Source organism: Apiospora marii (genome assembly GCF_038362585.1).
Source record: "Apiospora marii strain CBS 49790 chromosome Unknown utg000002l_segment0_segment0, whole genome shotgun sequence".
Lineage (NCBI taxonomy): Eukaryota > Fungi > Ascomycota > Sordariomycetes > Amphisphaeriales > Apiosporaceae > Apiospora > Apiospora marii.
Window position 1 is genome coordinate 4,029,555 of NW_027117373.1, and position 26,633 is coordinate 4,056,187.

At 53.3% G+C, this 26,633-nt stretch overlaps 10 protein-coding genes across 10 annotated transcripts; 7 read left to right on the forward strand and 3 right to left on the reverse strand.

Moving 5' to 3' along the window:
- Nucleotides 1-1,535: 1,535 nt before the first annotated feature.
- Nucleotides 1,536-3,378, reverse strand: PG985_002949 (uncharacterized protein; the record flags this gene model as incomplete). The annotated part of the gene is made up of 6 exons (XM_066822718.1): nucleotides 1,536-2,112; nucleotides 2,170-2,194; nucleotides 2,247-2,417; nucleotides 2,478-2,747; nucleotides 2,797-2,989; nucleotides 3,046-3,378. The coding sequence occupies 6 exons, from the start codon at nucleotides 3,376-3,378 to the stop codon at nucleotides 1,536-1,538; spliced, it is 1,569 nt and encodes a 522-aa protein (XP_066690150.1).
- Nucleotides 3,379-4,212: 834 nt separating this feature from the next.
- On the forward strand, nucleotides 4,213-5,014 carry PG985_002950 (uncharacterized protein; the record flags this gene model as incomplete). Its single annotated transcript, XM_066822719.1, has 2 exons — nucleotides 4,213-4,348; nucleotides 4,410-5,014. The coding sequence occupies 2 exons, from the start codon at nucleotides 4,213-4,215 to the stop codon at nucleotides 5,012-5,014; spliced, it is 741 nt and encodes a 246-aa protein (XP_066690151.1).
- A 354-nt stretch (nucleotides 5,015-5,368) lies between these two features.
- Nucleotides 5,369-7,128, forward strand: PG985_002951 (FAD-binding protein; the record flags this gene model as incomplete). Its single annotated transcript, XM_066822720.1, has 2 exons — nucleotides 5,369-5,484; nucleotides 5,667-7,128. 2 exons carry the CDS (start codon nucleotides 5,369-5,371, stop codon nucleotides 7,126-7,128), a joined length of 1,578 nt encoding a protein of 525 aa, XP_066690152.1.
- Nucleotides 7,129-7,632: 504 nt separating this feature from the next.
- PG985_002952 (uncharacterized protein) lies at nucleotides 7,633-8,974 on the forward strand (the record flags this gene model as incomplete). Its single annotated transcript, XM_066822721.1, has 2 exons — nucleotides 7,633-8,590; nucleotides 8,646-8,974. 2 exons carry the CDS (start codon nucleotides 7,633-7,635, stop codon nucleotides 8,972-8,974), a joined length of 1,287 nt encoding a protein of 428 aa, XP_066690153.1.
- Nucleotides 8,975-9,576: 602 nt separating this feature from the next.
- Nucleotides 9,577-10,644, forward strand: PG985_002953 (uncharacterized protein; the record flags this gene model as incomplete). Its single annotated transcript, XM_066822722.1, has 1 exon — nucleotides 9,577-10,644. One exon carries the CDS (start codon nucleotides 9,577-9,579, stop codon nucleotides 10,642-10,644), a length of 1,068 nt encoding a protein of 355 aa, XP_066690154.1.
- A 1,283-nt stretch (nucleotides 10,645-11,927) lies between these two features.
- PG985_002954 (uncharacterized protein) lies at nucleotides 11,928-13,750 on the reverse strand (the record flags this gene model as incomplete). The annotated part of the gene is made up of 2 exons (XM_066822723.1): nucleotides 11,928-12,889; nucleotides 12,946-13,750. The coding sequence occupies 2 exons, from the start codon at nucleotides 13,748-13,750 to the stop codon at nucleotides 11,928-11,930; spliced, it is 1,767 nt and encodes a 588-aa protein (XP_066690155.1).
- A 3,370-nt stretch (nucleotides 13,751-17,120) lies between these two features.
- Nucleotides 17,121-19,840, forward strand: PG985_002955 (P-loop containing nucleoside triphosphate hydrolase protein; the record flags this gene model as incomplete). Its single annotated transcript, XM_066822724.1, has 3 exons — nucleotides 17,121-17,459; nucleotides 17,515-18,660; nucleotides 18,719-19,840. The coding sequence occupies 3 exons, from the start codon at nucleotides 17,121-17,123 to the stop codon at nucleotides 19,838-19,840; spliced, it is 2,607 nt and encodes an 868-aa protein (XP_066690156.1).
- A 1,023-nt stretch (nucleotides 19,841-20,863) lies between these two features.
- PG985_002956 (uncharacterized protein) lies at nucleotides 20,864-22,871 on the forward strand (the record flags this gene model as incomplete). Its single annotated transcript, XM_066822725.1, has 3 exons — nucleotides 20,864-21,092; nucleotides 21,189-22,431; nucleotides 22,514-22,871. 3 exons carry the CDS (start codon nucleotides 20,864-20,866, stop codon nucleotides 22,869-22,871), a joined length of 1,830 nt encoding a protein of 609 aa, XP_066690157.1.
- Nucleotides 22,872-23,265: 394 nt separating this feature from the next.
- Nucleotides 23,266-24,210, reverse strand: PG985_002957 (uncharacterized protein; the record flags this gene model as incomplete). Its single annotated transcript, XM_066822726.1, has 1 exon — nucleotides 23,266-24,210. One exon carries the CDS (start codon nucleotides 24,208-24,210, stop codon nucleotides 23,266-23,268), a length of 945 nt encoding a protein of 314 aa, XP_066690158.1.
- A 661-nt stretch (nucleotides 24,211-24,871) lies between these two features.
- PG985_002958 (uncharacterized protein) lies at nucleotides 24,872-26,410 on the forward strand (the record flags this gene model as incomplete). Its single annotated transcript, XM_066822727.1, has 1 exon — nucleotides 24,872-26,410. The coding sequence occupies one exon, from the start codon at nucleotides 24,872-24,874 to the stop codon at nucleotides 26,408-26,410; it is 1,539 nt and encodes a 512-aa protein (XP_066690159.1).
- Nucleotides 26,411-26,633: the final 223 nt, after the last annotated feature.

The following is a 26,633-nucleotide window of genomic DNA, read 5'->3' on the forward strand; positions in this document are numbered from 1 at the left end:
CCGCCTCGACATCGGCTCCGGCAGAAAGTAAAACATTAACCAATTCCAGCTGGCCCATGCCAGCGGCTAATTGGAGTGCATTCTTCAAGACCTTCCCTTCTATTGCGGATGAATCTGCACCCGCAGCAATAAGTATCTCTGTGATCCCCAAAACTACCTTTGTTCCGGTCGGTGAAGCCCCTGATAAGGACCTTGACTTGATACGTGTGCAGGGATTGTATTCCAAACTCGGGAGTCTATCAGGAGTAGTCGTTTTGTCGGCTCCAGCTGCAAGTACCCTGCCTAGGCGACGGGTATATTTCATATCCCGACTCAGAGCTATGCCCAGCGCATTGGAACAAGAATAGTAAATGATCCGTGCGTTGATATTGATATCTTGAGTAGAAAGCAGCCGAACAACAATGTCCACGTGGCCAAGAAGCACTGCTGTTCGAAACGCACTATTGATCAAGTCCTCCGATGTTTCATGGTCAGCCATGTGTTCTTCTAGAAGCATGTCGAACAGTTTCATGTTGCAGCTGGAGGCTGCGTCATCTAGGGAGAGCCACCCGTGTGTCATTAAAAGGCGTATGATCGCAATATGGTCATTGGTCCATGCCCATGTCACTAACGGGTCTTGAGCTTCGATTTCCCTTCTTCCCAAAGACCTTTCACTGGTAACCCATGGTGTTTTCGCAAGGACATGACCGTGGATCACTATAGATTCCCACAGTGCCCAGGTCTTTGACATCTGTCCAAATTGTTTTGTATGTGCAACCCAGTAGGTAGAGACATATCCCAGAAAAGGATGGCTGGATTTCAAGCTTTCTGCTACTGAGGAACTTGGTGCCGGGAAAAGGTTTGAAGATGTTCGATAGAGACCAGGAGAGTGCGTATTGTTGAAGTCGGTAATGAATCCTGACATCAGCGCAGCGCCTTTTGAGACCGGGCTCAGAGCTATCGGTGCTATCTGCAATGGGTCGAACCGTATCGGCTTTGGCCGTACAGTCATGGTCTTCTTAAAGTCATTGAAGTTGAGATATGTAACGCATAGTTCTCCTATGTGATGATCAACAACTTCGAGGTCGAAATGAAACTCCGCCAGCATTGAATCGGAAGGTGCACCGACCAAAAAGGCTCTCACGGCTGAGTGTGCAAATTGGACCAAGGCAGTTTCTTCGTCGATTTTGATCAGATTCTCGCACCACGAAGCTATGTTCTCCATGCCGTTGCATAGTCTTGAGACCTCGGTATGCTTCTGACCGACTTCGATGGCAATGGCCTCGCGTAATTCTTCAATTGTTAGGGGCCGTTTTGCTGCAGCAACCCAAGGGAAAACTTTCCGTGCTACCGGACCACGTCGATGAAGATTGATACGATGCAAAACTCGTTGAAACACTTCAGCTAGGTCCCGCGGAAGATCCTTGAGAGCTTGTCGAATGTCCTGATCAGAAACCTGAAGACATATCTCATCGATTTGGAAATAAACCCAGAGATACCTGTAGTTGCAGCTTCAGTCGGTAAAGCGGTCTGGGAAGAGTCATGTATAGAAACACTCACATTCCTTGAGCTCCATTCGCCAGTGAATGTTTTATCTCTTTTATAAGCTCGTCGGTTCCTACCACAAGGTCTCCTTCTTCCAGCTTTTCATCGATTACGTCGTTGATGTAACAGGCGATATCATCACGAGTAGCCTCGCAATCCAAGGAGATATGTTCATAGACCGGAAAATATTTTCTAATGTCGTCTCTGACACTGTCGCGGCCAGACAAGTATAAGCAGATATTATCAGCGGCAGTGATAACCGTCGACAGCACCTCGAACAACAGTCGGCGATTCGTCCTGTCGCATTCGTCAAGGCCATCGATGAAGATATATGCCTTTTGTGGGGCAGGCATCAGCTTCAAGAATAGGTTGCCTATCTCGGACGGGTCCCAAGACAAAACAATCTTGTGCAAAGCGTCTCCTAACTCTCCAGAAACCATTGTTTCGTCCAAGAGTTGACGTAAAAGGGCACGAAGAACCAGGTCGGCATTAAGTGAGTCTACGTCATCTGTTTGCATGAACAGGTAGGTGATCAAAGGTGTGTTGGCTATCGTTATTGGCCGTTGAACACGCTTGATCGCGCTAGCTCTGAATGATATGGTCAGTGAAACTTCTCAGCAACACCCAAGTTTATGGCACACTTACGCGGCGATAGTTTTACCGCATCCAACTACCAACGGTCAGAAGTATACTTGAAGCGTGGACAACTCTCTTCGACTTACTTTTGCCAGAACACCAGACCACCGAACTATCTCCCTCTAACCATCGTTGGAACTGAGGGGTCTCATGGATCCAACTTGTGGTGTTGCCATGTCTTTTGCGAGTACTGTGGTTGAATGACCGTGAGTAGTTGTAAGTCGACAGCGAGTCCAAAAGCTTTCTTGCTCGTTTGCCTATCCGAAACGTTACTAAATGGTTCCAATGTTGATTATGACGGCTATCGACCAACTCACGAGATTTCTCTCTATTGTTTTGTACCTGGAAGCTTTGCAAGGTATCCAGGCTGCAATCGGTACGAGTGATGTGTCGCTTCACTAGGGCTCTGCCTTCCGAGGCTTTGACTCTTTCTTTTTCCTGGAGCTTCTGAAATTGTTTATCGGTTTGAGCTTTGGCGAGAGTTATTTGGCTCTCAACTTTGTGGGCATGTCTTTGGATATCCTCAAGATCCGGCTTGAATTCCTGATCAAAAGAGGATTGGAACACCTTTAAAAGTTGGGTAGCCCCTGTGTTCATATCAGTCGCTAGTCTCGACAACAATTGGCACGCACTTACAGGAACGCTGCATTGTCACGACTACATGACTACAACAGCGAATGACGGACGCATAAAAGTCATCCAAAGAATCGCGTAGGCCCGCTGAGCTGTAGAACAAAATTTGGTACTCGGAGAACAGCGGACATAGATCGCCTAGTGTCGTGAATAGACCTGACGTCGCTTCGTAGTATGATGCGAAGTTTGCAACAAGCTACTCAGTCATAAGTAAGCATAATAGACGGACATGTTCTGGCCCTGTATGCTCACCATCATTGTCAGCTTCACGCTGCCCCACACCAGTGCAGCTATCTCTGGATGTGCTGACACGTAGGTATCGATGATGCCGCAAAAGTCTCTGATAGAAGTCAAGAACTTGTGAAGGGGGGTAGCAAAGCTGCGACCCTTCCTATTCTTGTTGATGGAATCGAGTTGGGCGGTGAACATGAGGATGGCACCTGCATCAGGAACCGAGCCTTGCCTCATCATGAGCAGTTTTCGGCGTTGATCATCGTCCAACACGTTTTGGAAAGCCAGAGTGGCACCTTCCAGCGCGCTTTGCTTCGATGAGGGACCAGCTGCTGTGTGCGAAGCTGTTGCCATTGCGGAATGGCTTAGATCTGTCTGGACTGCCAAGTTCCAGCGCGAAATCAAAGATGGAGGCCTTCTGTAAAGTGTAGAGCCTGATAAGAATCTCACGAGCGAACGAGATGAGGGGTTCGCATGATATCCTGGCCCAATCATATCGAGGACTGCCTGCAGTCAAGGTGCACGTGAAGGGGGCTGTGTTTTTACACTTGCGTGAGCCAATGTTGTCCACACAACTTGCTTGAAGCTCAAGGCTCGCGCGATTTCGCCACAGACTGTAAGTACTGCTCTCAACCAAGCGACCGTCCCGGCAGCTAGGAACCATTGGATATCGCTGCATGTTGGCAAAGTTGACTAAGAGCAGCAAGGTACTAGTGGGAGTGAGGAGCCCCCTTTTCGTATAAGCGACAGGAACAAACTAGCCGGGTTGATGCGTTATGGTGAGCCCTACGACGCTCATTTTCGCATGACCGCTGATATAGAAGTGACTATCTAGAGACACGCGGCTGCGAATTAATGATGATAATACAGGAATTGATAAAGATATCAGCCCGTTTCTTTTCTCAAACGAGGTAAGTAAGCAGACCGGTCAAGAAGGAAAAACTCGTGGGGCGGCACTTTAGGCACTTTAGGCACTTTAGGTAGTCAGGGTCGTGGGGGGAAGGCCACCCCACTAGATTGCCCCGTATTACGGCGCTAAAGGCTCAACGGCTGCAGGCTGGCAGGGATACCACTGTTTGGGCCGCAAGGCAAGAATCAATTGCTTGTTTGTTTGGGCGCGTCCGTCCACCTTGTAGACGCGTCGCGCGCCGCCAGAAAAGCGACCACAATTGACGACGACAAGGAAACATGGCCGATTTCTCACAGTCAATAGCCAGCAGGAAACGTGCGCGCGAGACTGACGAGTCCGGGTCAGATCCTGCTGGTCATGCGCCTGTTGCGAAAAAGAAAAAGAAGTCCCAGACAGCTGTCGCTCCGACCTACAGTCAGTCAGACCCCTCAACCCAATTGACGATGTCTGTATCATTCTGCTTACCCGATTTTAGCTGCCGAGGATGCTCTCAAGAATTTCTCACCCGAAGATCTGAAGTCGCTCGTGCAGAGCGCCCTGCAGGATGAGGCGACTACCGGTAGGGCTGGAATGGAGGAGAAACTGTTCGCGGCTTCTAACCGCATCGGAGAGCGGATATCCACAACGATTCTCGAAAATGCGGAAGAGGAAAACGCCAAAGCTAGGGAGATCTGCGACAAGAAGCCCAAGCGTCGGGCGGCTCATTTCTGGCCTGCAGAGCTGGAACCCTACTTGCACCAGATCCGAAGCCAGCTATTGGAGGGTCCCTTTGCCGAGGCACCCAAGCTGGCGTGGCGGACGCTGATTCTCTTCTTGGATCTGTGCATCGACGAATGGGAGTCATGCAACAAGAACGAAGAATATGACGATGGAGACCAAGATGAGGTGGAAGAGTTTCACGACCTCGCACAAGAGATCATGATTGACGTCTGGCGGGCTCGGGAGCATATCAACGACTGGCGGGAGTGGTTTGGCCATGCTGACCGGCGACGGGAGCTTCAGGATCTTCGGGACAACGCCGAATTCTGTCGCGATTCACGCTATGATGAGATGTATACATTGCTGGTGACTGGAGACTGAACATGCTCAACTCCTAACCCACCACCAAGCATCGAAGCACACTTGCTAAAGTTGAGCTCAGCCATACTGAACGGTCTGAGTCGAGGTTTCACTGTTAGATATTTGATTTAAGACATAAAGAATAGTGAGCCTAATAATCTAGCAACCTCCACCCAATGCTATACTAATTGCTATATCATCCGTCGTCGACAAAGGTAACCCTTCAGTTATCTACCTCAAATACCAACCGATACATACACCATATTGGACCCGTACTGTAAGGGGTATTGCCGAAATGCATGATTGGTGATTGGCTGTGCCTGCCAAGGTCTCACTCGCATTTGCCCCACGAAAGGGGGTCTCTTCTCCACAACCATGCGATCAAACGTCGATAGCCGAAAACCCTCGCGACGAAAAGTTCCCTACCAAGATGCGCAGACCAATGCACCACCCACGACCAAGCTGCTTGCTTGGGCATCTTGCAACGGAGAGTACGCCGCATACGTCTGCCAATAGCGTTACAGGCAGCAGCCCAACCGCCCCATGCCACGAAAAGGGTTTGAGAAAGCTCGGACGGGCTGCATTACGTGCAAGTCAGTGGATCCCTCTTTTCTCGCCTGCCGTTGATCTACAGCCCGGCGGAGTTAACCAATCTAGTTTCCTCTTTCGGCAGGACCCGGAAAGTGAAATGTGACGAAGCTAAGCCGCATTGCCTGCGATGCCAGAAGAGCCGCCGCGCTTGCGCTGGCTACGAAGCGCCGCCGCCTGGCTCGTACTCGTGGATGCAGTTGCTACGGGTCCGGCCGTCGATTGTCCCTAGCGATGGACGCCATAATAGTATGGAGATGCGCGGCCTCGACTACTTCCGCTGCGTCGTGGCGCCCGCGCTCTCGGGCCCCATGTACACTTACTTCTGGACGCACCCCGTGTTACAGCTGTCCGTGCAGGATGTCCCCGCCCGGCAGGCCGTCTTGGCCATCAGCTTGCTTTACGAGAAGTTGGACCAAGCGCACAATCCCAGCTTGGATGCCGAGAGACAGGAGCTCGCAGCGCTGAGCTGCTACAACAGGGCTCTGAGACAGACCGCCACGTCTCTCGACCTTGACGTTGGTCTCGCGCTCTTCCTGTCCATACTCTTCGCCTGCATCGAGTTCCTGCGGAGTAACCATGTTGGGGCTATCGAGCATTGCCGCCACGGGGTTAGTCTCCTGAAATATTGCAAAGACCCTCCCCCGGAGATACCTCCCATCATCCGCCATCTCTCCATTTTCCCTTTCTGTTTCGGTGCCACTCTCTTGGATTTCCCGATCCTGCCATGGCGCCCAGGCCTGCCGGACGAGCCGTTCCAGGATGTCTCAGAGGTCGGGGAGTCTATGGATAGCCTCCTGGCCCGCACGGTATGCCTGGTTCGTGTGTCTGATCCGTACAGTCTTGGCCTCCCCGGTGAGTCGAGCACACCGGCCAATTTCGCATCGTCGCTGCGCGAACTCCGTCATGACTTGGACTCGTGGCTCTACCGGCTGCAAGAGCTCCGGGGTAGAAAGGGCAGCGGGGGATCATCGCAGCACCCGCATTCAGCCATATATCGAAGCGTGGAGATGCGTTGGCTTTGCTGCATGATCTGGGTCAAGACGGCCCTGAGGCGGGATGGCGACCCGATGAGACCCTTTGAGGCGCAACTCGCCCACTTTGAGCGCATTGTGCAGCTCGGTCGTGAAGAACTCGCCTACCGCGAGTCAACCGGTGACACGACACGCAGGAGGGTCTTCTCATTCGATTTCGGCCTGTCCCCCGTGCTGCACTTTGCCGCCCTCAAGTGTCGAGTCTTGCCACTTCGTCTCGAGGCGATGGCCTTGATGGAGAAGCTCGCGTGCCCTAGAGAGACCTTGTGGGATTTGGATGTTATGCACGACATCAACCGCCGGGCTATCGAGCGGGACCACGACATTCAGCTACCCCTCGAACTGCAAGGAAATTGGCGGAACTTTATCGGTCAGAACACCAAACTACCAGCAGACGATTTCCAGCACGTCGAGGGTGGCCTGGCTGGAGACAACCAATGGGACGCCCAGGCAACGATCATACCAGGCGAAGAACTAGATATCTCAGCAAATTATGGCATATATGAAATATGAGAAGATATTTTCGTGGCAGAATTTCACAGTTGTGCCTTTAGTTTCCAACACACTGGTCGATAATCCCAAGATGACAGCGACGAACTAGCCTCAAACCCCGGTACCTATACGAATCAAAGCGTGAATTCAAACTCATCCCCGATATTCGACTTAACTCAATATGGTTAAAATCGTTCATTTGCTTTGACCTCGAAGCCAAGGTAGTCTGAAATACTTGACGTTGATACTTTATTACACGACTATTGGGGATTCACAGCGTAGCATGAAGTCGGTAGCGCTAAGCAAACCCCGCAGGGAAGCAAGCGGGGTCTCCCCAGGCCATTGCTTAGACCGCTAAACTGCTGCTGCGCGCCACCGACTGTACTCGTGAAGACCTGGACATACTTCTGAAAGCAGGTCGCTTCGCTACCCGCTCGTCAAACGCAACATCTATGGAACCAATTGTTTCTTTTGGTCATCTAAGTGCATCATTTCAGTCAATTACGTGAAATTTCTCAAGAAAAGATGGCCCTGGAGCTTGAAGAACTGCCTCCCGATGTGCTAATCCTCATCCTGACGGCGGTCGTATCGCTCGAAGATCTCCACGCGCTCATTCGCGCGTCGCCCACTCTGTACCAGATCTTCCTCCAAATCAAGGCGTCTACCCTGATCGGGATCTGTGCCAACCAGCTGGGGCCCGCCACCCGAGATGCCATAATTCTGGCTAATACCAATTTGCATCCGTTTACTTCCCGCCCCGCCGAGCTGTACCGCGAACGCGTGAACGAGATCGTGGCCGAGTGGCGGCGCCATTTCCAGGCAGGGAAGGGGCAATGGCTGGCGGGGGGCGTCTCTGTCGAGGAAGCGGTGCAGGTGGTGCGGATCAACAGGGTCGTCCAGTTCCTGGTCGATCTCTACGCGCGGTCTCGCTTCCACAAGTTCGAGCACACTTTCAGGCAGAACCACCAGCCACAACAGCAACAGTCGCAACCGGTAACTGTCGATGGTACCTGGAGTCTCAGCGACGTGGAGCGACACCGTCTGTCACAAGCATTCGTCCGCCGTCAGGCTATCCTCAACCTGTACTGCGTGCCGGGGAAGCCGCCGCTGTACAACAAGAACTTCTTCCTCAGCCGCGTCCTGGGCCTCTTCAAGCCCTGGGAGCTGGAGCAGATCTCACAGGCCGACAGCTTCGCGTTCTGGCTGTGCTCCTCGTTCCGGGACTGCGAGAAGACGGCCGAGGGGGTGGTGCCGACCCCGGAGTGGTGGGAGGCCCAGTTGGCCGCCCGACGGGACGCCACCGTCGCCGCCATGTACGGCGGCGGCGCTCTCCCGGCCGTCCCGCGAGGCCGGTACATCAGCGACTACTACCCGCGGCTCTTGACGCTGCAGCGCCGGGTGGCGGACGCGGCCGCCGCGGATCCGAGCCTCGTCGAGCGGTTGTTGCAATGGCACGTCCTCGATGAGGCGGAGGAGTGTGGGGGTGGACGGGACACTATACGGGCCGGAATACGCGTTCCTGCACACGAGCGGACTAGTCCGATCCGCTTCCCAGGCTGCTCAACCCCCGTCTCCTCCCTCAGAGCCGTCCAATGCGGCGTCTACGTCGCCGCTGGAAGCCCCGTGGGGATGGAGGGATGCCGTGGGTGACGTCCAAGGAGACCGATGGGGCGTCGACCTGATCGACCCCCCACCTATCGTCGTCCCTCAAGACCAGGACTGGATCGCCTTGGTGCGTGATTTCTCCTCGTGGAGATGGGAAGGGTTTGTCTTTTGGGACAAGGATCGCATCGAAGCGCTGAGGCATTGGGGCGCACTCGGCGCGGCTGCTCACTCGGGCCGGTTGAGACCACCATGGATGCAATAGATGGCATCGCGCGCCGTGGAAGAGCCCGAAGAGGAACTCTGCTATGCGTGCTTAGCGACGCAAGAGTTTTGTACTGCGTCCCTCAAAGCACTTTGCTTCAGCGTTACCGAAGCCGGTATTCCTGCTGTTTTCGAGTCCGTTACTGGTAGTCCATAGTTTATCGTAACAGGTAATTCTTTCACGTATTAAAGATCCTGCCCGCTCTCTTTCTCATAGTAATCATACCCATTAACTAATGCAGCGTAAATGCCGAAGGGTCCCCGACATGCAGAATGGAGCATGGGCGGGAGGGGCTATTCGTTTGCCATGACCAACCATTAATTGCCCTTGCATTGTACACCCATCCCTTACGTGCTGGACTTTAGAAACCACCATACACGGACACACTTGGTGACGTCCCAAGTCCCCTCGCGGGCATATCACTACGGCTGCGTCGACGGGCCACTGATGCAGCTTGCCCGCGCATTGAAGGCAAGTGAGTCCCGATCAAGGGTGCGGCGCGCGACCGTGACTAGAAAGGCAAATTTGACTGAAAACCAACCAAAGCCTGTGCTTCGTATTCCCATACAATTCGCAATTCAAACCCATCACCCAGCACCACCATGAAGCCTACTGGAGTGCTCATGGTCGGCAGCGTGCCTGGAACCTCGCCGCAGGAGGTCTTCATGCGCTTGACTACCGCTCTTCCTGGCCGCTTGCCGGCTGTGCCGGATGGAGAGACGGGCGAGCGATGGAACTACATTGGATGGCAGTTGCAACGCTTTCCCCTCGTGGCTCGGCGAAACGAGCTGGGCGGGATCCCGCTTCCCGACCCCGCATTGGGCCGGCCGGCCTTCACGCTCGCTGACATTGGACCTACGGGATACGATGAGGCGGCCCTGTCCTCATACGCTGAATTTCGACGACTCCGTCAACAGCACATGATTCCATCCAGTGTTCGGTTTCAGATTGGCCTGCCTTCGCCGTACAGCGTTTTGGCAGGCCATTTAAAACCGGAACTGGCCAACGCGATCGAGCCCCTATATGAACAACGCCTCGAGGAAACCATTGATCGTATTCTAACCGAGATCCCCCACGCTGACCTGGTGATCCAATGGGACCTGTGCTTTGAGATGACAGCCCTCGAGTTTGAACAAGGACGGCTGTCAGATCCACGGCACCAAGCCTACTTTTCATCCCCCCGAGGCGTGCAAGCAGGTCTTGTTGATCGCATCGCGAGGCTCTGCGAGCGGATCCCCAAAGATGTCAAGATCGCCTTCCATCTTTGCTACGGCGATCTTAGGCATAAGCATTTCATCGAGCCCCAGGATACATCGCTCCTGGTAGACCTCGCCAACGCCCTTCTCGAACGAGAAGCCCTCGGCCCGCGCACGGAATGGATTCACCTGCCAGTGCCCAAGGAACGAAACGATGCCGAGTATTTTGCGCCTTTGGCCCGTCTCAGACTCGATGCGCCCGGGTCGCTGCCACCTCGCATATTCCTTGGTTTGGTGCATGCCAATGACGAGTCGGGCACCAAGAGACGCATCGAGATGGCCCAAAAAGTCCTACCATTCCCCTTTGGCGTGGCTACAAAATGCGGCTTGGGGCGGACTCCGCCGGAGGAGATTGACAGTATCCTGCGGATCTGTAAGGAGGTCACGGCAGAACCCGTATGGCAATCTCTCTGAGTACAAAATGCGCAGATGGTGCCGCCAACCAAGTATGCAGCTTCCAGCGGTGCATCCGTGGCCGTGGAATTCGTGGCTAATGCCCTTGGGCCGGACCATCATGTGGGCATCAACAATAACGGCTCTTGGCGGTGGTAGTTTCTGATCAACTGTACTAGGGTCGACGAACACTGGGAATCCTGGATGTTGTACTTTTTTTTCTTTCTTTTTTCCCCCCTGGCCTGTCCTCAGTTTCCTTTTTGTACCTCATGACTTCGGGAACGGATGCAACTCGACCCCATCCCCGCAACCAGAACGGTCCCCTAGGGATGGATATCCGTCGCATCTCGCGGTTAGCCTGCGAAAAATGGAATTCGACCGTGGTCATTTTCAGCCGTGTATATTGGTGCACCATCCGTCAACTCTCCGGCCGCTCCTGCTGGGCTTCGCTCGCTCGGAGGCCAAGCCGGTTGGCCACCAACGTGAGCTCGTACTCGTGGGAAAGCAAGCCCTCCACCACCCTAGATCTCGACGGGCAATGGGATGAGACGATTGGTTGCGCGGGTTTATGGAGACCATAACGCTGCCGCTTCGCTGAATGCGTATATAGGCTGGCCCCATGGGTTAGACAGGTCTGCGCGAAAAAGCACTCTCCTGGTGATCGGTCGCCCAGGTTATTATGCCACGCAGATCTGCATATGCATATGCTTCACAGCCAGCGGGAGATGACACCACCAAATCTTCACTCACTTGCATTCATCGGGAAGCTTGATATAGAGATAACTACAATATATTTTGATTTCATGTGTCTAGCTAGGCGTACCAATCCAATTCCACAGCGACGATATGTCGAGCCACTTGAGTGTTGGCTGGCGTGCAGCACCACCCGTACCTCTTTCGAGTTGAACGTCAGGTACTATCAGCCACCAGCATCACCCGAGAACCAATTGGATTAAGGCGCGCGTGCCCATGAATTATACTCTCACACACACGGAAGATGGAATCAATCCCACCAATACAATCACTTTTGTCTACCACCGTCACACATTGTGACGAACCCGACCAGAAGCCATGACTCCAGATCTAAGCCACGCTTTTGTGCGCTGAAAAAACAATAACCTCGAACAACATGCAAGAAAGCAGTAAAGAAAACGCTGCAGTAGTAAGCGAACTAACTAGTTTAGGTGGCCAGGGATGACTTCTTTCAGCCATGCCGTCCATTCTTCGTATTTTGGGTTTCTGATGGAAGTCGAAGGGGTTCCATCCAACTCGGCGCATTGAGTTGTTGTTGGTTGATATGTCCCTTAGATATGCAGCAGATCGACATCGGGAATGCTGCGTTGCCTCTTGTGGCCTAGGTGCTGCTCCGAAGAAGCCTTTCGCTTCTGAGAAGCACCAGACATGGGGCTCTCGGAGACACTAGACTTCTTTTTGTGTTTGCGAAGCGGTGAGATCGGGATGTTGGTGTCGGTGAGTCGGCCATCTTTAATGCCACGGAGGGTGCCTTCGAAATAAGGGCTCGAAAAGGCCAGGGATTCGCGGGTAGCTTTGCCATTGCGAATGAGTTGCGAGTTGGCCTGGTCTCGGCGGAAGGCGCCGACAATGTTGGAGTTGGTCTCAAAGTGGTTGAGAAGGGATGTGACGTCGCTGTTACTGTTGGCAGTTGCCGGACGTCCGAATGTAGCCGCGAACAGATCCTCGCCCTCGTCGACCGCGTTGACATCTTCGTCGTCAGACGAACCGTCTCCCAAGTCCACGAAGTCGTCAACATTCAGCTTTTGCTCCTCCTCATCTTCATCCAGGTCATCATCAGAGCTCTCCTCCTCCTCCTCTTCGGCGGCAGTGTTGTCGGTGGTGTGTGGAAAGAAAGCCTCCATGGGACCGACAGGCTGAGTGTTCATGAAATCGCCAAATGTGTTGGACGAGAACATGGCACCCATCATCAGGTTGCCCGAGTTGCTGAGCAAAGGAGAGGATTGGCCCAGGGGCTCATAGAAGGGGAAGTTGAACTGCTCAGGAGACAAGTCAAGACGTCGTAGTCTTTGGGGGGTGAAGATCATCAGCTTGCCAGTCCTGGGATTGACAACAGCCACTGGCTTCTTCCCGGAACTCTCCAGGTTAAACCGACCAACCCGGGGTTGGCCGCGACGTGGCTTGATAAGGGTGGTAGCATCCGAGTCCGAGACCTCCTCAGGTTGATCTCTGTGGATCTTCCGACGTGGAGGCCTCTCAGGGGGGGCTTCGTCTTCTGTAGTGTCACCATCACCTGGTAGGGGGGATTAGCTTAAAACATGAATACGACAGTCTGATTCTGCCACTCACTCTGGTAGCCGTCGAGGGAGTTTTCATCCTCAAAGAACTTCTCAGGCGACGCAACAGGGGTAGAAACCCCCGTGGAAGGCTCATGAGCTGTACCGGGAGTTGCGACAGGGGTGCTGTCGTCCTCAAAGAAGTAATCAAGGTCACCATCACCGAATGTGCCCATGACATCCACGCCACCGTCATGTGGCCCATGAATATCCCAGAAACCCCCCGAATTGGAGGAGTCGTCAGGATCGTCCTGCTCGATTTCTCGGCGGAAGGACGGATCCAACGAGCTTTGGTCTACAAAGATGTCAGGGAAGAAACCATGCTCATGCTCTTCGTCTGTGTCGGTTGTGTCACCGTCAGAGTCAGGTACGTCAAAGCGAACCCTTCGTTCTACCGCCGTGTCGGATACACTGCCAGTCTTGACAGGCGGCACCTCGGCAGCGGCATCTTGATTACCGTCGGACATGAAACCTTCCCAGCTGGAGCTCTCATCTGCGTCCTCGTCACTGTCGTCATCGTCGTCATTTTCTTCCTCCTCGTCTTCGTCTTCATCTTCATCGTCACCTTCGTCGTCGGACTCAACCGGCCGAGGGGAGCTGTGGGCGGTAGTCCGCCACTCGTTGACTAGAATCTGCTCCTCCTCGGCCGCCACTACATCATCCTCGTCCTCATCCTCGGAGTCTGTAATGGCTTCCACACCCGAATATCCGCCCTCTTCATCGGAGAGGTCGAGCGACGAGGAAGAGTCGGATCCTCGACGCTTCTTGGACGCCTTGACGGGTGTGGTTGGGGCCTTCGGCCGAACGTTTCTCGACATCGGGCTGTGTGTGGCGTGGCCGTGTAGATGCGCCGCGATGTGGAATGTGGATTATGCAGGGGTCGACAAGGATCTTGGCCTCGACGATCTCCAAATGGGTACAAACGGCGGTGAGGCCAAAAATTTCCTCGATCTGATGCGATGGAACCGAACTGAGATGCAAGTGGTTCCGAAGATTGGCCAAATATGTCTAAAGCTACCCTTTGCGTCTGCAGGGTAGTTATTGATTTATGGTTGTCGAAATCAATCAATGGTAAGCGGGTAGGTGGTATGATATTCTGCAGGTTGTGTCGGGACCAATCGAAATATCAAGTATCGTCAATCTAAGTTTTTTGTTTTCAAGTGCAAGCCTTGACAAGGCCTGGTACGAAGTTTGTTCTGTTTGGGTCAGACTTCCTCAATGGCCCTTCTGGTGGCAGAATGGACCGGTACAGTGGAAAGTCTGTAGGGGAACTATCGTCGAGGTCGGATCTGGAGTTGAAATATCTCGGTGAACTGCTGGACTACGGGACGCACCCAGGAGGGGGTGGGACGTCCCGCAGTGGGCGTTTACAGCTCAGCGACGGCCGAAGGCATTGTTTCTCGACGTAGTTGTTCTGGTTGTTGATGGATCCTGTGGACTGGTAGGGCGACTTCGTTGTCTGTGGTTTGGGTGGTTTGGTTGATTCCTTGAGGGAGGAAAAAAGGGAAGAGAGAATATTCTCACTTAAGGCCCTCCCCCAGGGATAAAACATAGGCCACCGAGGACGAGCCCGTCAAGCCCAAACTTTTTTTTTCTTTCCATGGTGGGGTCATGTCGTCTGATTGGCCCACTTGGGACCTCGACTTTGGAGAAGTACATTGACCATCACCCTCACACGGTACTTACAGGGCCCCCCCTCCACTAACGGCATTGAATTCGACGTACGTCTGCTTGGTTTGGTTCAGCAAGCGACTCAACGCCTATTCGCTGCTTCCTTTTCTCCCACTTCTGCCGCATCGAATATGCATCCTGAGACCTCGAACTTTTGCCAAAATTGGAGGCACGCGTCACCGCTATTTGCACGTAAAAAAACGATTGATTTCTTCCCCCAGGTTGCCTGGTCTTGCCAGGTATCGAATGGAAAGCAAGCGGGCTCTGACGCCGAGAGGTCTCGACGAATGCCGTTTGTCCACAACGACTTCAAGTAGATTCATGTTGAGATTCCTCCAACCTCTCTAGTCTACTACTGTTTGTCTGGTCTTGCAGCTAATGCAGCTAAACGCAGCAGACTTGCTCATCTGTCGCCTAGCTTGCCTGGCTACAGGTACCTATTAAGGCGTACTTGCGTTTGAAGTGTGTGCAGTACAGGAACTTCTATCCGGGAGTACAGCTGTGAAAAAGCAACGGGGAGAGAAAAACGAACCATGTGCCATGCGGTGGTACCTAATCCAGCATTGAGACGTTTTCCTCTCTTCAGTGCATCAATGTCCCCACCCGGGGTCTTCAACGTCAACCTGCCATCGTGCCACCTTTGGTAAAGAAACATCCGTGACAGTACTTTAAGTAAGTATCGTACACATCGAACGGGACGGGTAACTTCAATTTCCGCTTCACGGGCCCGAATGGAAATGCATGGATGCAGGGCAAACAAGTGTTATCAACGATGGGTGTTAGGAGGCTGACCTCAGCTCCAGCTGCAATCAATATCACTTCTATTTCGACATGATATGACCTGCATGTACCTGCTCCCAACCTCCAATGCCCATGCCCGCCTTATTAAATTCAAGCCAATCTCGTTGACGCAGAAGGGTGCATATGTAGCCCAAAACCGAATCCTCTCATATCCCCACACATCTTTTTTCCTCTTTTCCTGAAGTGAAAAAAAGCGAATCCCCACACTCGCTGGCGGGGGACCTTGTCACTTGATGTCCAGCAAACCTCGATCTGAACTCATTCCGTCTTCAATTCCGTTATCCAGGCAGGCATTTTCCCAGGTACCGCTGCACCATCAGAATTAACTTGATAGATCCGTCAAGGATCCCCATTATCTCGTGGACGGTTCCTCCTTCTGGCCCGTGTTGCCTTGCTCCGGCTTCCTGTTTGGTTCACGCCCGAGCGCGAAACACCGATGAAGAAAAAGGGGCTCGTCATAAGTGATCCGCCTAACGACAGGGAACCCTGAGCCCCTCCGACCCCTCATACCCGCTCTCTCTGTCATTAGCCTTGACTTACGCCATACGGTACAAAAATAAAAAAAAATTGTCGGGGCAGCCAGACGTGATTCCACAATTCAATCGAGATAGTTCCAGGCATATCCTTGGTGTCAGGGCGCGAAGTCGAATGCCTCGTTTTTGGCGCGCCGCCTCCATACCCCTTCCCCATAATAACAAGCTTCTACATACCTCTCTGTACCGAGGGCAGTCAGTCATACCACTCGACGTGTGCTGCAGTCATACTCCTACATGCATGCAACAACGCACGCAGTCAGCAAATAGCCCGCAGACTCATGATTTCCTGTGCCAACGGACACTAACATTGGAGCTGCCCGAGGACCAGGAAGGTGTTAAGACGTGCAACAAATGGCGACGCGGCTTGCGTGAGAGAGAGTGGATATTGCTCAGACAGGCTCCCCGTGTCGCCCTACATCTTGGGCGCTAGAACCAACCAAAGCCAACGAGACAGCGCAATTTGAAACCGGCGCAATTCGAAGGTTCACTGATTTCTTTGACTCACTTTTAACATCATTTCGGTTCAATCAACGGGGCCAGGCCTGCTCGGCTGTCCACCGAGCTCCACTGGGAAACCCAATTAACTTTCTCGTTCTCTCAAGAAGCATGCAGCTAGCAGCGACGAACGACAACCAAACGAGCTGAAAAACTTATATAGCTCGAGGGGAAAACGTCGACTAGAAAAAAGAAAAAGAGGCCTTTCCATGTGAAATGACATGTCATCATTTTGGAGAAGATACTTGAGCAGGTTCTGATCTTCTTTTTTTTCAGGTTTTGGTTCTGGCAGGCTGCTGACCGGGTGCCTAGCCTCGGGCTTACATACCAAGATCAAGAGCAAGATGTCACATGGAGTACAACGGCAATGTCCGTGCAGGTGCAACCTTACGCCTGCCTTGCTGAAAAGTGCTTATCTTATCGCGGTTGCCGTCCCGACCGGGCCCAAAGTCAACAACGCTAGGCGAAAAAGAGTAGATGCATCAATTAATTTGATTTATTATTCTCCAGAGACGCGTCTTGATCAATTGCTTGCATAAGTTCCCGTGCCCACGGCATGTTCATTCCTTTGCGTTGGCTTCGAGTCTGCATTTATCTGGAAACTGGTCTCTTTCTCTTCCTCACCACCCGAGCGAGTCCTTACATGTAACTCTCCCTAACAACATCATATTGCTTTCCATCCATCATGATGGATCCGCCGCAGAAGCCCAGTGCCAACCTATTCCAGGTCTACCTACGTTTACGACCTACACCTGCCGGTTCAGCCAATGCCGAAAGGTTTCTCAACGTGGAGGAGCCCGAGGAGGACGAAGCGCCCTCACAAGTCACACTGAACCCGCCCAACGACCGAAGGCGCGCCGTCGAGCAGTTTGCCTTCACAAGAGTCTTCGAGGAAGATGCCACCCAGTTGGACCTGTTCCAAGGCACCCGGGTGCTCCCCTTGCTCGAGGGAGTTCTCGCTCCCCATGGCGGTGAAGGCACAGATGGTTTGCTGGCTACCTTGGGCACAACAGGTTCAGGGAAGGTTTGTTTGTTCCCGGCTGTCCCAGGCGCTGGGCGCGTAGCTGATGACATACTAGACACACACCATGCTCGGGTCGCGCTCCCAACGTGGTTTGACCCAACTGGCACTCGATGTCATCTTCCGATCCGTCGAATCCAACATTCTCGACTGCTCTAAGAACACGAACCTCGAGGCCAGCATCCAAGCGTCCGACTCGACCGAAGCCACCTTCTTTTCCGCCCCGTCCTTTCTCGAGACCGTTTACAATGACTTTGGGAGCTCAAGCACGAGATCAAGAGGGGGAACACCCATGACTGTACGAGAATCCCCAAGTAAAGATTTCATTCGCGCGTCTCTTCAACACATGTGCCCCCAGCTGCCGGGCATGTTCCCCGATAGTCCAAACAGCATGCGGCTGGTTCGTCATGAAGATGACCTGTCGCACGTCACAACTCTTGACACGCCTCGGATGCTACCAGGTGGATCGGCCAAGGGCCTCCATACTATGACAAACGCCAAGTCAGGCAAGCCAAAGTTGGCCCATGTTTCTCCAAAGAAGCACTACATGTCACTTACTACGGCAGCCGAATCAAAGAAGAATGTGACTAACACACCAGTAAAGTCGGATTTCCCACCGCCATCCACGCCGAGACCCAAACTACAACGACCAAACGCATTCCCTCAGATACCCAACATCGATTCGATCCGAGCCTCATGCGACCCGTCGGCCGAATACGCTATCCTGATATCCATGTACGAAGTGTACAATGATCGCATATTCGACCTTCTAACCCCACCTATCAAGTCCAATGCTACCAAGGAGTACCGGCGTCGTCCGCTTCTTTTCAAATCCACAGAGAATTCACTCGACCGAAAGGTGGTGGCTGGACTTCGCAAAGTGATTTGCGGAAGCCTTACAGAGGCTTTGATGGTACTAGAGGCCGGCCTTCACGAGAGAAGGGTAGCGGGCACCGGGAGCAATAGCGTCTCATCGCGTAGCCATGGCTTCTTCTGTGTGGAGGTCAAGAAGCGTCGTAGTGGCCGCAGTGACAGAACCTGGGGTGGCAGTACGCTTAGCATTGTTGACCTGGCGGGCAGTGAGCGAGCAAGGGATGCAAAGACTTCAGGTGCCACACTTGCCGAAGCTGGCAAGATCAACGAAAGTCTGATGTATCTTGGCCAATGCCTTCAGATGCAGAGCGATATCAGCACTACGAGCAAGGTACGTTTCCATTCTTCTGCCTGAATTTTATGCGACAATACTAACTCTTGGTATGCAGACAAACCTGGTGCCGTTCCGCCAATGCAAATTGACTGAGCTATTGTTCTCAAACTCATTCCCATCTCCTTCCTTCACCCAGTCCTCGTCAATACATCGGCGTAACCCCCAGAAGGCGGTAATGGTAGTGACAGCCGACCCTATCGCGGATTTCAATGCGACATCGCAGATCTTGCGCTACAGTGCTCTTGCGCGGACGGTAACTGTCCCACGGGTACCATCTATCACCCAGACCATTGTGCCGCGAACTAGCTCAAGCACTCTTTCCTATCCCACGCTGCCATATCCGCAAACCAGTCCAAGGAGCGGCAGCCCCATTACGTCACCTACGATGCAGCATCACAAGCCGTTCTTCCACCAGCCCTCTTCGCCGGCAAGATTATTTAGCCCGCAGTTGGACAACGAACAACGGGGGACCATGGAGAATGCGGCGATGGAAATTGCCCGCATGGCTGAAATGATTGACCAGCTGAACTCGGAATTGAGCCGCGAGACGGATGCTCGCGTCGCTGCAGAGGCGCATTTGCTGACCATGGAAGATCGTTTACAAGATATGGAGCAAGAGATCCGGGAAGAGTGCTACACGGACTTTGAGAGAAGACTGGCTCTGGAAATGAACCGGTGGAAAGCTTCTCTCAGCAACGAGCTAGAGCGCGGCGAGGAGCATTGGGACCGGAAGGTTGAAGTGCTCGCGCGCGGTGTAGGCGCCCTGGGTGTTAGCGATGACGAGGAGAACCAAGGCGAGGAGGACAAAGAAAACGTCCTTGTGGAGAACCTTGAGCAAGAGAACGAGCGCTTGCGGAGAGAGCTGTCGGTGCTGAAGAGGGAGTTGGGCTCGCGGACGCCCAGCAGGCGGGCTCCACTGCAAGAGCGAGGCGATGCGATGGTGACGGTGAAGTCGGAGATGGCGGGCCTGGGCAGCCGAATGGAGGCGCTGCGGGTCACGAGCTCGGGCTCGGCTCGGAGCATCCTCAGCGATGACACGAACAACTCGATCGCGAACTCGGAGGCCGGAAGCATCCGGGGCAAGAAGCCACGGACGGCGACGAACGGCAGCCCGACCAAAAAGGTGCGGAAGCTGCAGGCGAAGAAGTGGGAACCGATCGCCGATGATGATATCTGATTGATGAGGCTTACGACCGGTGATGAAATGACCTAGAGGACTATGTAATGTGTACAGTATGTTGTTGAGATGGAGACGTGTGTTGGAGTATTGACGACGCGCAGGCATTTGGTTGCTGCGGTTGGATTCGAGGATACCCTATACGTATACGTATTCTTTCTTGTTTGGGTTTTGTTACCATCTAGATTTCTTAATGACCAATGAATGAGCTCCTGATGTTTTACGAATGTTGTCGTGCATTTCAGCCCCTTTTGCTTGTTGTTACCCCTTTCTACGTACCTTTGAGAAGCCGATCTGACTGGGCGGGCAGGCGGGGGATTGCTCGTCCCACCTCTGAATCAATATTATATAACGACCGACTTCTTGTCTGGCCTGGTCAACATGTTGAATCACATTTTCATTTTGTGCTTCATGCAAGACGAGTAATAAACACGGCGGAGGCTGAATCAAGTGATTGTGCTGCTTGCGTTATCTGCTCCTTCAGGTATGGCCGGCAGCAGGCTTGCAGCGAGGTACCCACTGAGTTACCCCGTAAGGCGCATCGTCCTGCCCAAGTCACTCGTGATGAATACGCTTCTGTTGCAGAGCTCTTTCCAATAGCGGTCAATTACCGCAACCTCGTTAGTCTGATAGGACAATAAACCGTTTGGACTCGGTCTATATCAAAATGAATGCGTGCCATGTTCATTTTCAAGACTGTCAGCAGTATTGTCGCTATCCGATTGGAGAGTTTCTAAGTGCTTCTTCAGCGGCGGCCCGGCCCCACCTACCGCGGTTATCTAGATTCTTCGAACCTCATCGAGATTGCATCATGGAACCCCGGAGAATCAGACGACCGCAACAGTCGTTACACTCGGATACCAATCGTATATATATTCTAGGGGGTAAACATGGCTTATGCCATTTTGATGAGTTCAGGGCGCAAGTGGCGATTTGCCTTCTGGGAGAGTTGTCGGCGACTATCAATAACGAAACAATTGGACAGAATTTGGACTGGGCCTTCTCCAACTGTTTTTCATTAGCATGTCGGTAGCACAACGCCGGGCCGCCCCTGAATCGGTCGACCTCGGGCTGCGAGACAGTCCCGTCACACCCACCCGGACGTTGACCCAGAGCCCATCGCCGCCGCGACAAAGCGCGAAATGGAGCACGATCAGCTATGATGCTTTTGGTGATAAAGGTCCTGGGTATACCCACTTCCCGGATCCCACCTCCATAGCAGCGTACAATGCCTCCAAGTTTATGAGAGCAGGTAAGTATATTTCACGTCGGAAATCATGCACTGCATCATATTATTACCGACCACCTCGAAAGCCGTTGCTGATCTTTACTTCATTTTGAACCACAGCCCAGGTGGGATTCGCCATATTGGTATGCGCTCTTGCATCGGGTATTGTTTGCGGCTTTGCCGCACTCAAACCCGTCCTCATCGCCGAGGGTGTCTATTCGGAGCTGTGTCCACCGGACTGGGACCAGCATGGCAGCAATGAACCGTGCGCTGCCCAGGACATGCGACTTAATCTGTTCTTCATCGTGGCTTCCGTCACTCTCAACGTCTCTACCATCTTTGCCGGTTTTACCCTCGACAAGCGGGGGCGTCGCGCATGTTATCTCATCGCCGCCGCCGTGTTGGCTGTGGCTGCTCTGCTCATGGCGGCCGCCTTCGCGAATATGATCCCTTCCTGGCTGGACGGCTACCTCGTCGGCAACCTCTTGCTAGGCCTCGGCGGCACCTACACCTTCGTCCCCAGCTTCCAGCTCGCCAACGCCTTCCCGCGCTACACGGGCGTCGTCATGGCGCTGGTGACGGGCGCCTTCGACGCCTCCGCCGCCGTCTTCCTGTTCTACCGCATGGCGTACGAGGCGTCGGGCGGCCGCTTCAAGCCCCAGCACTTCTTCCTCGGCTACCTGCTCGTGCCCGTCCTCCTGGTCCTGGCCGAGCTCACCTTCATGCCCCGCTTCGCCTACCAGACCATGCCCCAGATCCAGGACCGGCTCGACCGCGCCAAGACGTCGCGCTACGACGCCCACGGCTCCGACGACGAGCTCGAGACGGAGGCGCAGCGCCGCGAGGCCCGGGCCGGGCGCGCGCAGGCCCGCCACGACAGGTTGAAGCGCATCGAGACGGTGACGGGCGGGTCGCGCGAGCGTCGGAAGCGGGAAGGCCGGCTCGAGCGGCGGCAGGAGGCCAGCGGGGTCTGGGGGATGCTGCACGGGCTGCCCGTGGCGCGGCAGATGGCGACGCCGTGGTTCGGGCTGGTGCTGGTGCTCACCATGCTGCAGATGCTGCGGATGAATTACTTCATCGCGACGCTGCGGGCGCAGTACCAGTACATGCTGCGGCCCGACGGCGAAGGGATGGCGCGGCGCATCAACGAGTTCTTCGACGTGGCGCTGCCCGTTGCCGGCGTGGCGTCGACGCCGCTGATCGGTTTGCTGCTCAACGAGCTCAGCGTTACCGTCATCCTCGCCGTGCTGAGCGCGCTGATTGTGGTGCTGGGGGTGCTCAATTGTCTGCCCTACGTCTTGGCCGGGTATCTGACAGTGGTTGCGTTCGTGTTATTTCGGCCACTGTATTACTCCACCATGTCGTAAGTCTCAACGCTTTTTTAGCTTTATCTCTTTTCTTTCAGCCAAGGGAACCTTTACTGACTCACAACTTTCTTCGTTTAGTGACTTCGTTACCAAAGTCTTCGGTTTCGCTACGTTTGGCCGTATCTACGGCACCATCACCTGCGCCTCGGGCGTTTCCAACATCATCCAGCCGGCCTTGGATGCGCTCACGCATGGGCCCCTGGATGGCAATCCGATCCCCATCAATGCATTCTTCGCGGCTTCCGGGACTATCGTCAGTTTGGCCCTGACTCTGTACGTCTACTTCCAGAGCCGGGCGTTCCAGTATCGCCAGCACCTTCAAGATGAAAGGGACGGAGATGGGGAGAGGGCGGCTTTGATTGGCCGTCAGTGGAGGGGAAGAGGATCGGTGCCCGCTTCTGACAGTCGGGAGGGATATGGGAGTTCAGGCGTTTGATACCATCCGCTGTTAATTCCATTGAGGGATTATTTGAAGTAACAGTTTCATATTTCACTGTGTTGTGTTGAAAATTGGTGTACGGTTTCCCCCCTTTTTACTCCGCTTTTTTTCTCTCCACCTTGTTAGTTATGGACTTTATATCCCAATCTTGAAGGAAAACTTGGTATGAATCGAGAAAAAAGAACGAAAAGGAGAAGATCCCAACTTTGAAGATTGTTGTGTCTCACATGATTGGAAGCATTCCCGAGCAATAGACATCGAAAAACGTTGTATAACTTGAAGTGATTAGTCCAAAAACCCTTGACAGCCCAATGACCCCAAGTAATTCATGTGATGTGTAGACAGATTTCAAGCGACGTTGATGGTAGAATGTTACCCTGGCTTCCTATCCTCAACTCTGCTCCATCGACTTCCAGGATAGCCACACTTGTAAGGCCCCTTCCAGACTCTGCACGATACCAAAGAAGATTGTTACAATGAAGACCAGAATTGCGACCCAGAACGTGTACCACTGCACTCCGTTTCGCCGGTCGTGCCACCACTGTATCGTAGTCTGCGGCCGTGCATCATCCAGCGCCTGCTTCAGGATGACGAGGCGGTTGTTCCAGTACTTGAAGTTCTCGTACCGCCGTTCATGGGTCCACAGGCTCCCGCTGTGCAAAAGGGCCGGGTCGAGTGCGTCGCTGCCCCGGCCCTTGAGCTGGGCGCTCAGCCACTTCTGTGATGTGGCGTCGTTCTGGGGGAATAAGAGCGAGAAGGTGCGGAGTGTTTCATCCAGGAATTCTGCAGGGAAGAGAGGCTGCTTGACTGACAATGTATACTTGTTTTGGAATTTGAGAAAGGAGATGCAGCTGAAGACTAGAATCTTGCGGTCATCGTCTATAAGGCGCAGGTGGTCCGCCAAGCTTTGCGACCACTCAATTTCCATTCCGCCGATCTTCTGCAGGTTCAACATGGTCAACATCTTGCTTATCTGGGCGTTCTCGGGGTTCAGTTGGGCCTGGACCCCAAAACAGGACTCTATGAAGTCGGCCAGGGTGCCGCTCTCCCAGTGTATTGTGTTGGGGCCCGGTAGGCCGTTCGGCGGCTCCCCAATGGTGACCATGAGCAGCAGTCGTGCGCAGAGGTCAATGGCGCAGTTTGCGGCTTCCGTGTTGCCTGTCTTGCCCGATGAAGATGCTGCGTAAGACTGAATGATGTCGCCTCGCGTGCGATTATGATGGAAAATGCTTGCCAGTTGGACCATGTCATTGTGTGTGGATACGGAGACGTGCAAACCACCATCCAGGAGGAACTGCCGGCACTGTGTAGAGTAGTACTGGAAGTACGGTTGCATGCTGCGCAAGTCGTCATCGGTCGGAGCCAATGGTCCCCATAGCTGGCAAATCAAACCTCGTTGAACCTTTGCCCCTGTAATACCCGCCAGCTTGGAGTCGAGTAGGGAGCCCATAACTCTCAGGTGGACGAGACCAAAGCGAGTTTGGTGTTGTGTATGTTGATTCACCGACAGAGATAACCAAGAGAGCATGTCGGGAACTTGTTTCGAGGCAGCCTGGTGGTGCGGCAGGTAAATTGCTCACGGGGTGGCCTGTCTTGACTGGCTCGGCTGCAAGAACTTCTATCATTGGTGCTTAGAGTCACATTCAGGAGCGGGGTCGGGAGGTACGCCTTTATTTCCCTCGACCTTTGCAAGAAAAATAAACTTACCAAGAGCAATACTTTACAGAGCTGGCTCTATCATCGGCATGCAAAGGCTTAGGCGTCCCGAGACTGACAAATGGCCATACGCGGCTGACTCAACCGGGGCATACCGAGGACTGCTAAGGCAGAAATATCCTTGTTGGGTCGCCACGGGACCAGCCAGAGACCTCTTCACAACCGAGATTGCCGATGACATCAAAGTCCTTCTTCGAAATAGTTTGCCAGAATCGAATTCGTTCATGACTTTCACATTGTTTATGATCGGAAAAGTTTGCCAAAAGACCAAACCTACCATCATGGTGGTCTCTGACGACAAGCCTCGTCGGAAAGAGGCCTTTGAGAAAATCAAGGGCAGCAAAATCCTGACCAACTATCCCGGATATGAACTGGGGCATTGCGAAGTCGCGGCTGAGCACGAAGACTTGCATCAACTGGGGAATGGAAACAGCATCTTGCGCGATGTCCTAGAAATTCCTACGAAGGACGTTACAACGGCTCAACCGCCTATCGCATGTGTTGATATTGCAACCAGTGCACTCTATCGGGTGTTGAGCAAGCCGACCTCCCTTTACTTCCGTGACGGATTAGATCGTTACGGGCTAGAACGAAAGACGTGTTCTGTAACATCCAGTGGGCTTTTCACTCGAAACAAAAGCTACTTCATCATCACAGCAGCTCATGTTCTGCGTTCTCCTCAATCACCTGGCTTGCCAGGCGATGGGACGATTGACGAGTCTGGCGGTGAATCAGATGACTTTGAGATCACTGGCATCGGAGACTGGGATAGCGACAATGAAGATGAAACGTTCACCTCAACAACGAGTCTTGGAAGTAGAACTTCCTCATCTGCGGGTTCGGATAATGAGGAACGACTAATAGGGCATAAGCCATTACGCCAATCATCACCATCAGTTCCTACGGTCCCAGAAGAGAATACTGAACGAACACCTGGTACTCATTGGCAGTCATCTGCTGAAGAAAGGGCGATATTAGGTTATGATTCTTATGTGAATCTAGGGCCCGTCGTGTCTATAAACGACGAGTTGGACCTGGCTCTGGTCCGTTTACTAACCGAGAATCTTGAAATCGAGGGGCGTCCGGAGATTTCGTCTGCTACAAAGACACTGCACCCACAAGGCTTCTGTAGCGAAGGTTTCTGGGAGCAAGGATGGTCCACGGGCTCACCCATTACAGTACTCACAGCCTCCAAAGGACCTATTCCAGGCAAGCAGTCGAGCATGCCATTCTATACCCGACTACCGGGAGCCCATGACTTTCATTTGTTTCATTCCTTCCATCTGGAAACACCACTCAGTGCTGGGGACTCTGGTAGTTGGGTTGTTGGCGGCCCCGAGCAGGAACTCATCGGATTTGTAGTTGCGGGAAGTCCTAAAACTGGAGTATGCCTTGTGTGCCTAGCTAAGCGAGCCATTGAGTCATTTGACTCACTGCTCTACGAGCGAGAAAAGCCTTCTGCTGCCGATCTTTCATCTATGCTGGAAGGTCAGACAAGAAATAGTCCGATAGAGGATAGCCCGCAGCAGCCCCAGAGCGACGATTTCAGATTACAGGAGCAAGGAACCCAACACAAATCCTTGACTGAAAGTCCTGCAGACAAGACCATGGACTATTCAAGAGAGTTGCAGCCTACGCGCCAGGAATATGGATTTCTATCCGTACCTCCGCATCGGACAGCCCATCAAGGCGCTACACGACCTTCAAGGCTGTATACTCCTCCTTGGCAGGGGGAGACTCTACACGTAACTGACAGCACAGCCCGCTCAAAGGGTTCTGACTCGTCACCAATGTCACAATCGCCGTCTTCTGTTCCGTAGAGGGCTGGGGAGTCGAGCCAGGCATCCCGCTGGGACACTAGGGGAGGCACTGATGATTGACGTTACATGGAATCCAAGACTTGGTTATAGGAAGCATATCCACCAAAATGAGCCCTACTGCTGTAGGTTAAAACCCCGAAACTTCGATATCGAAGTGCTAACGAGCCACGTCAGCCGGTGCTGGAATATAGGACCGGCAACAGGGTCTGGTTCAAAGCATCTC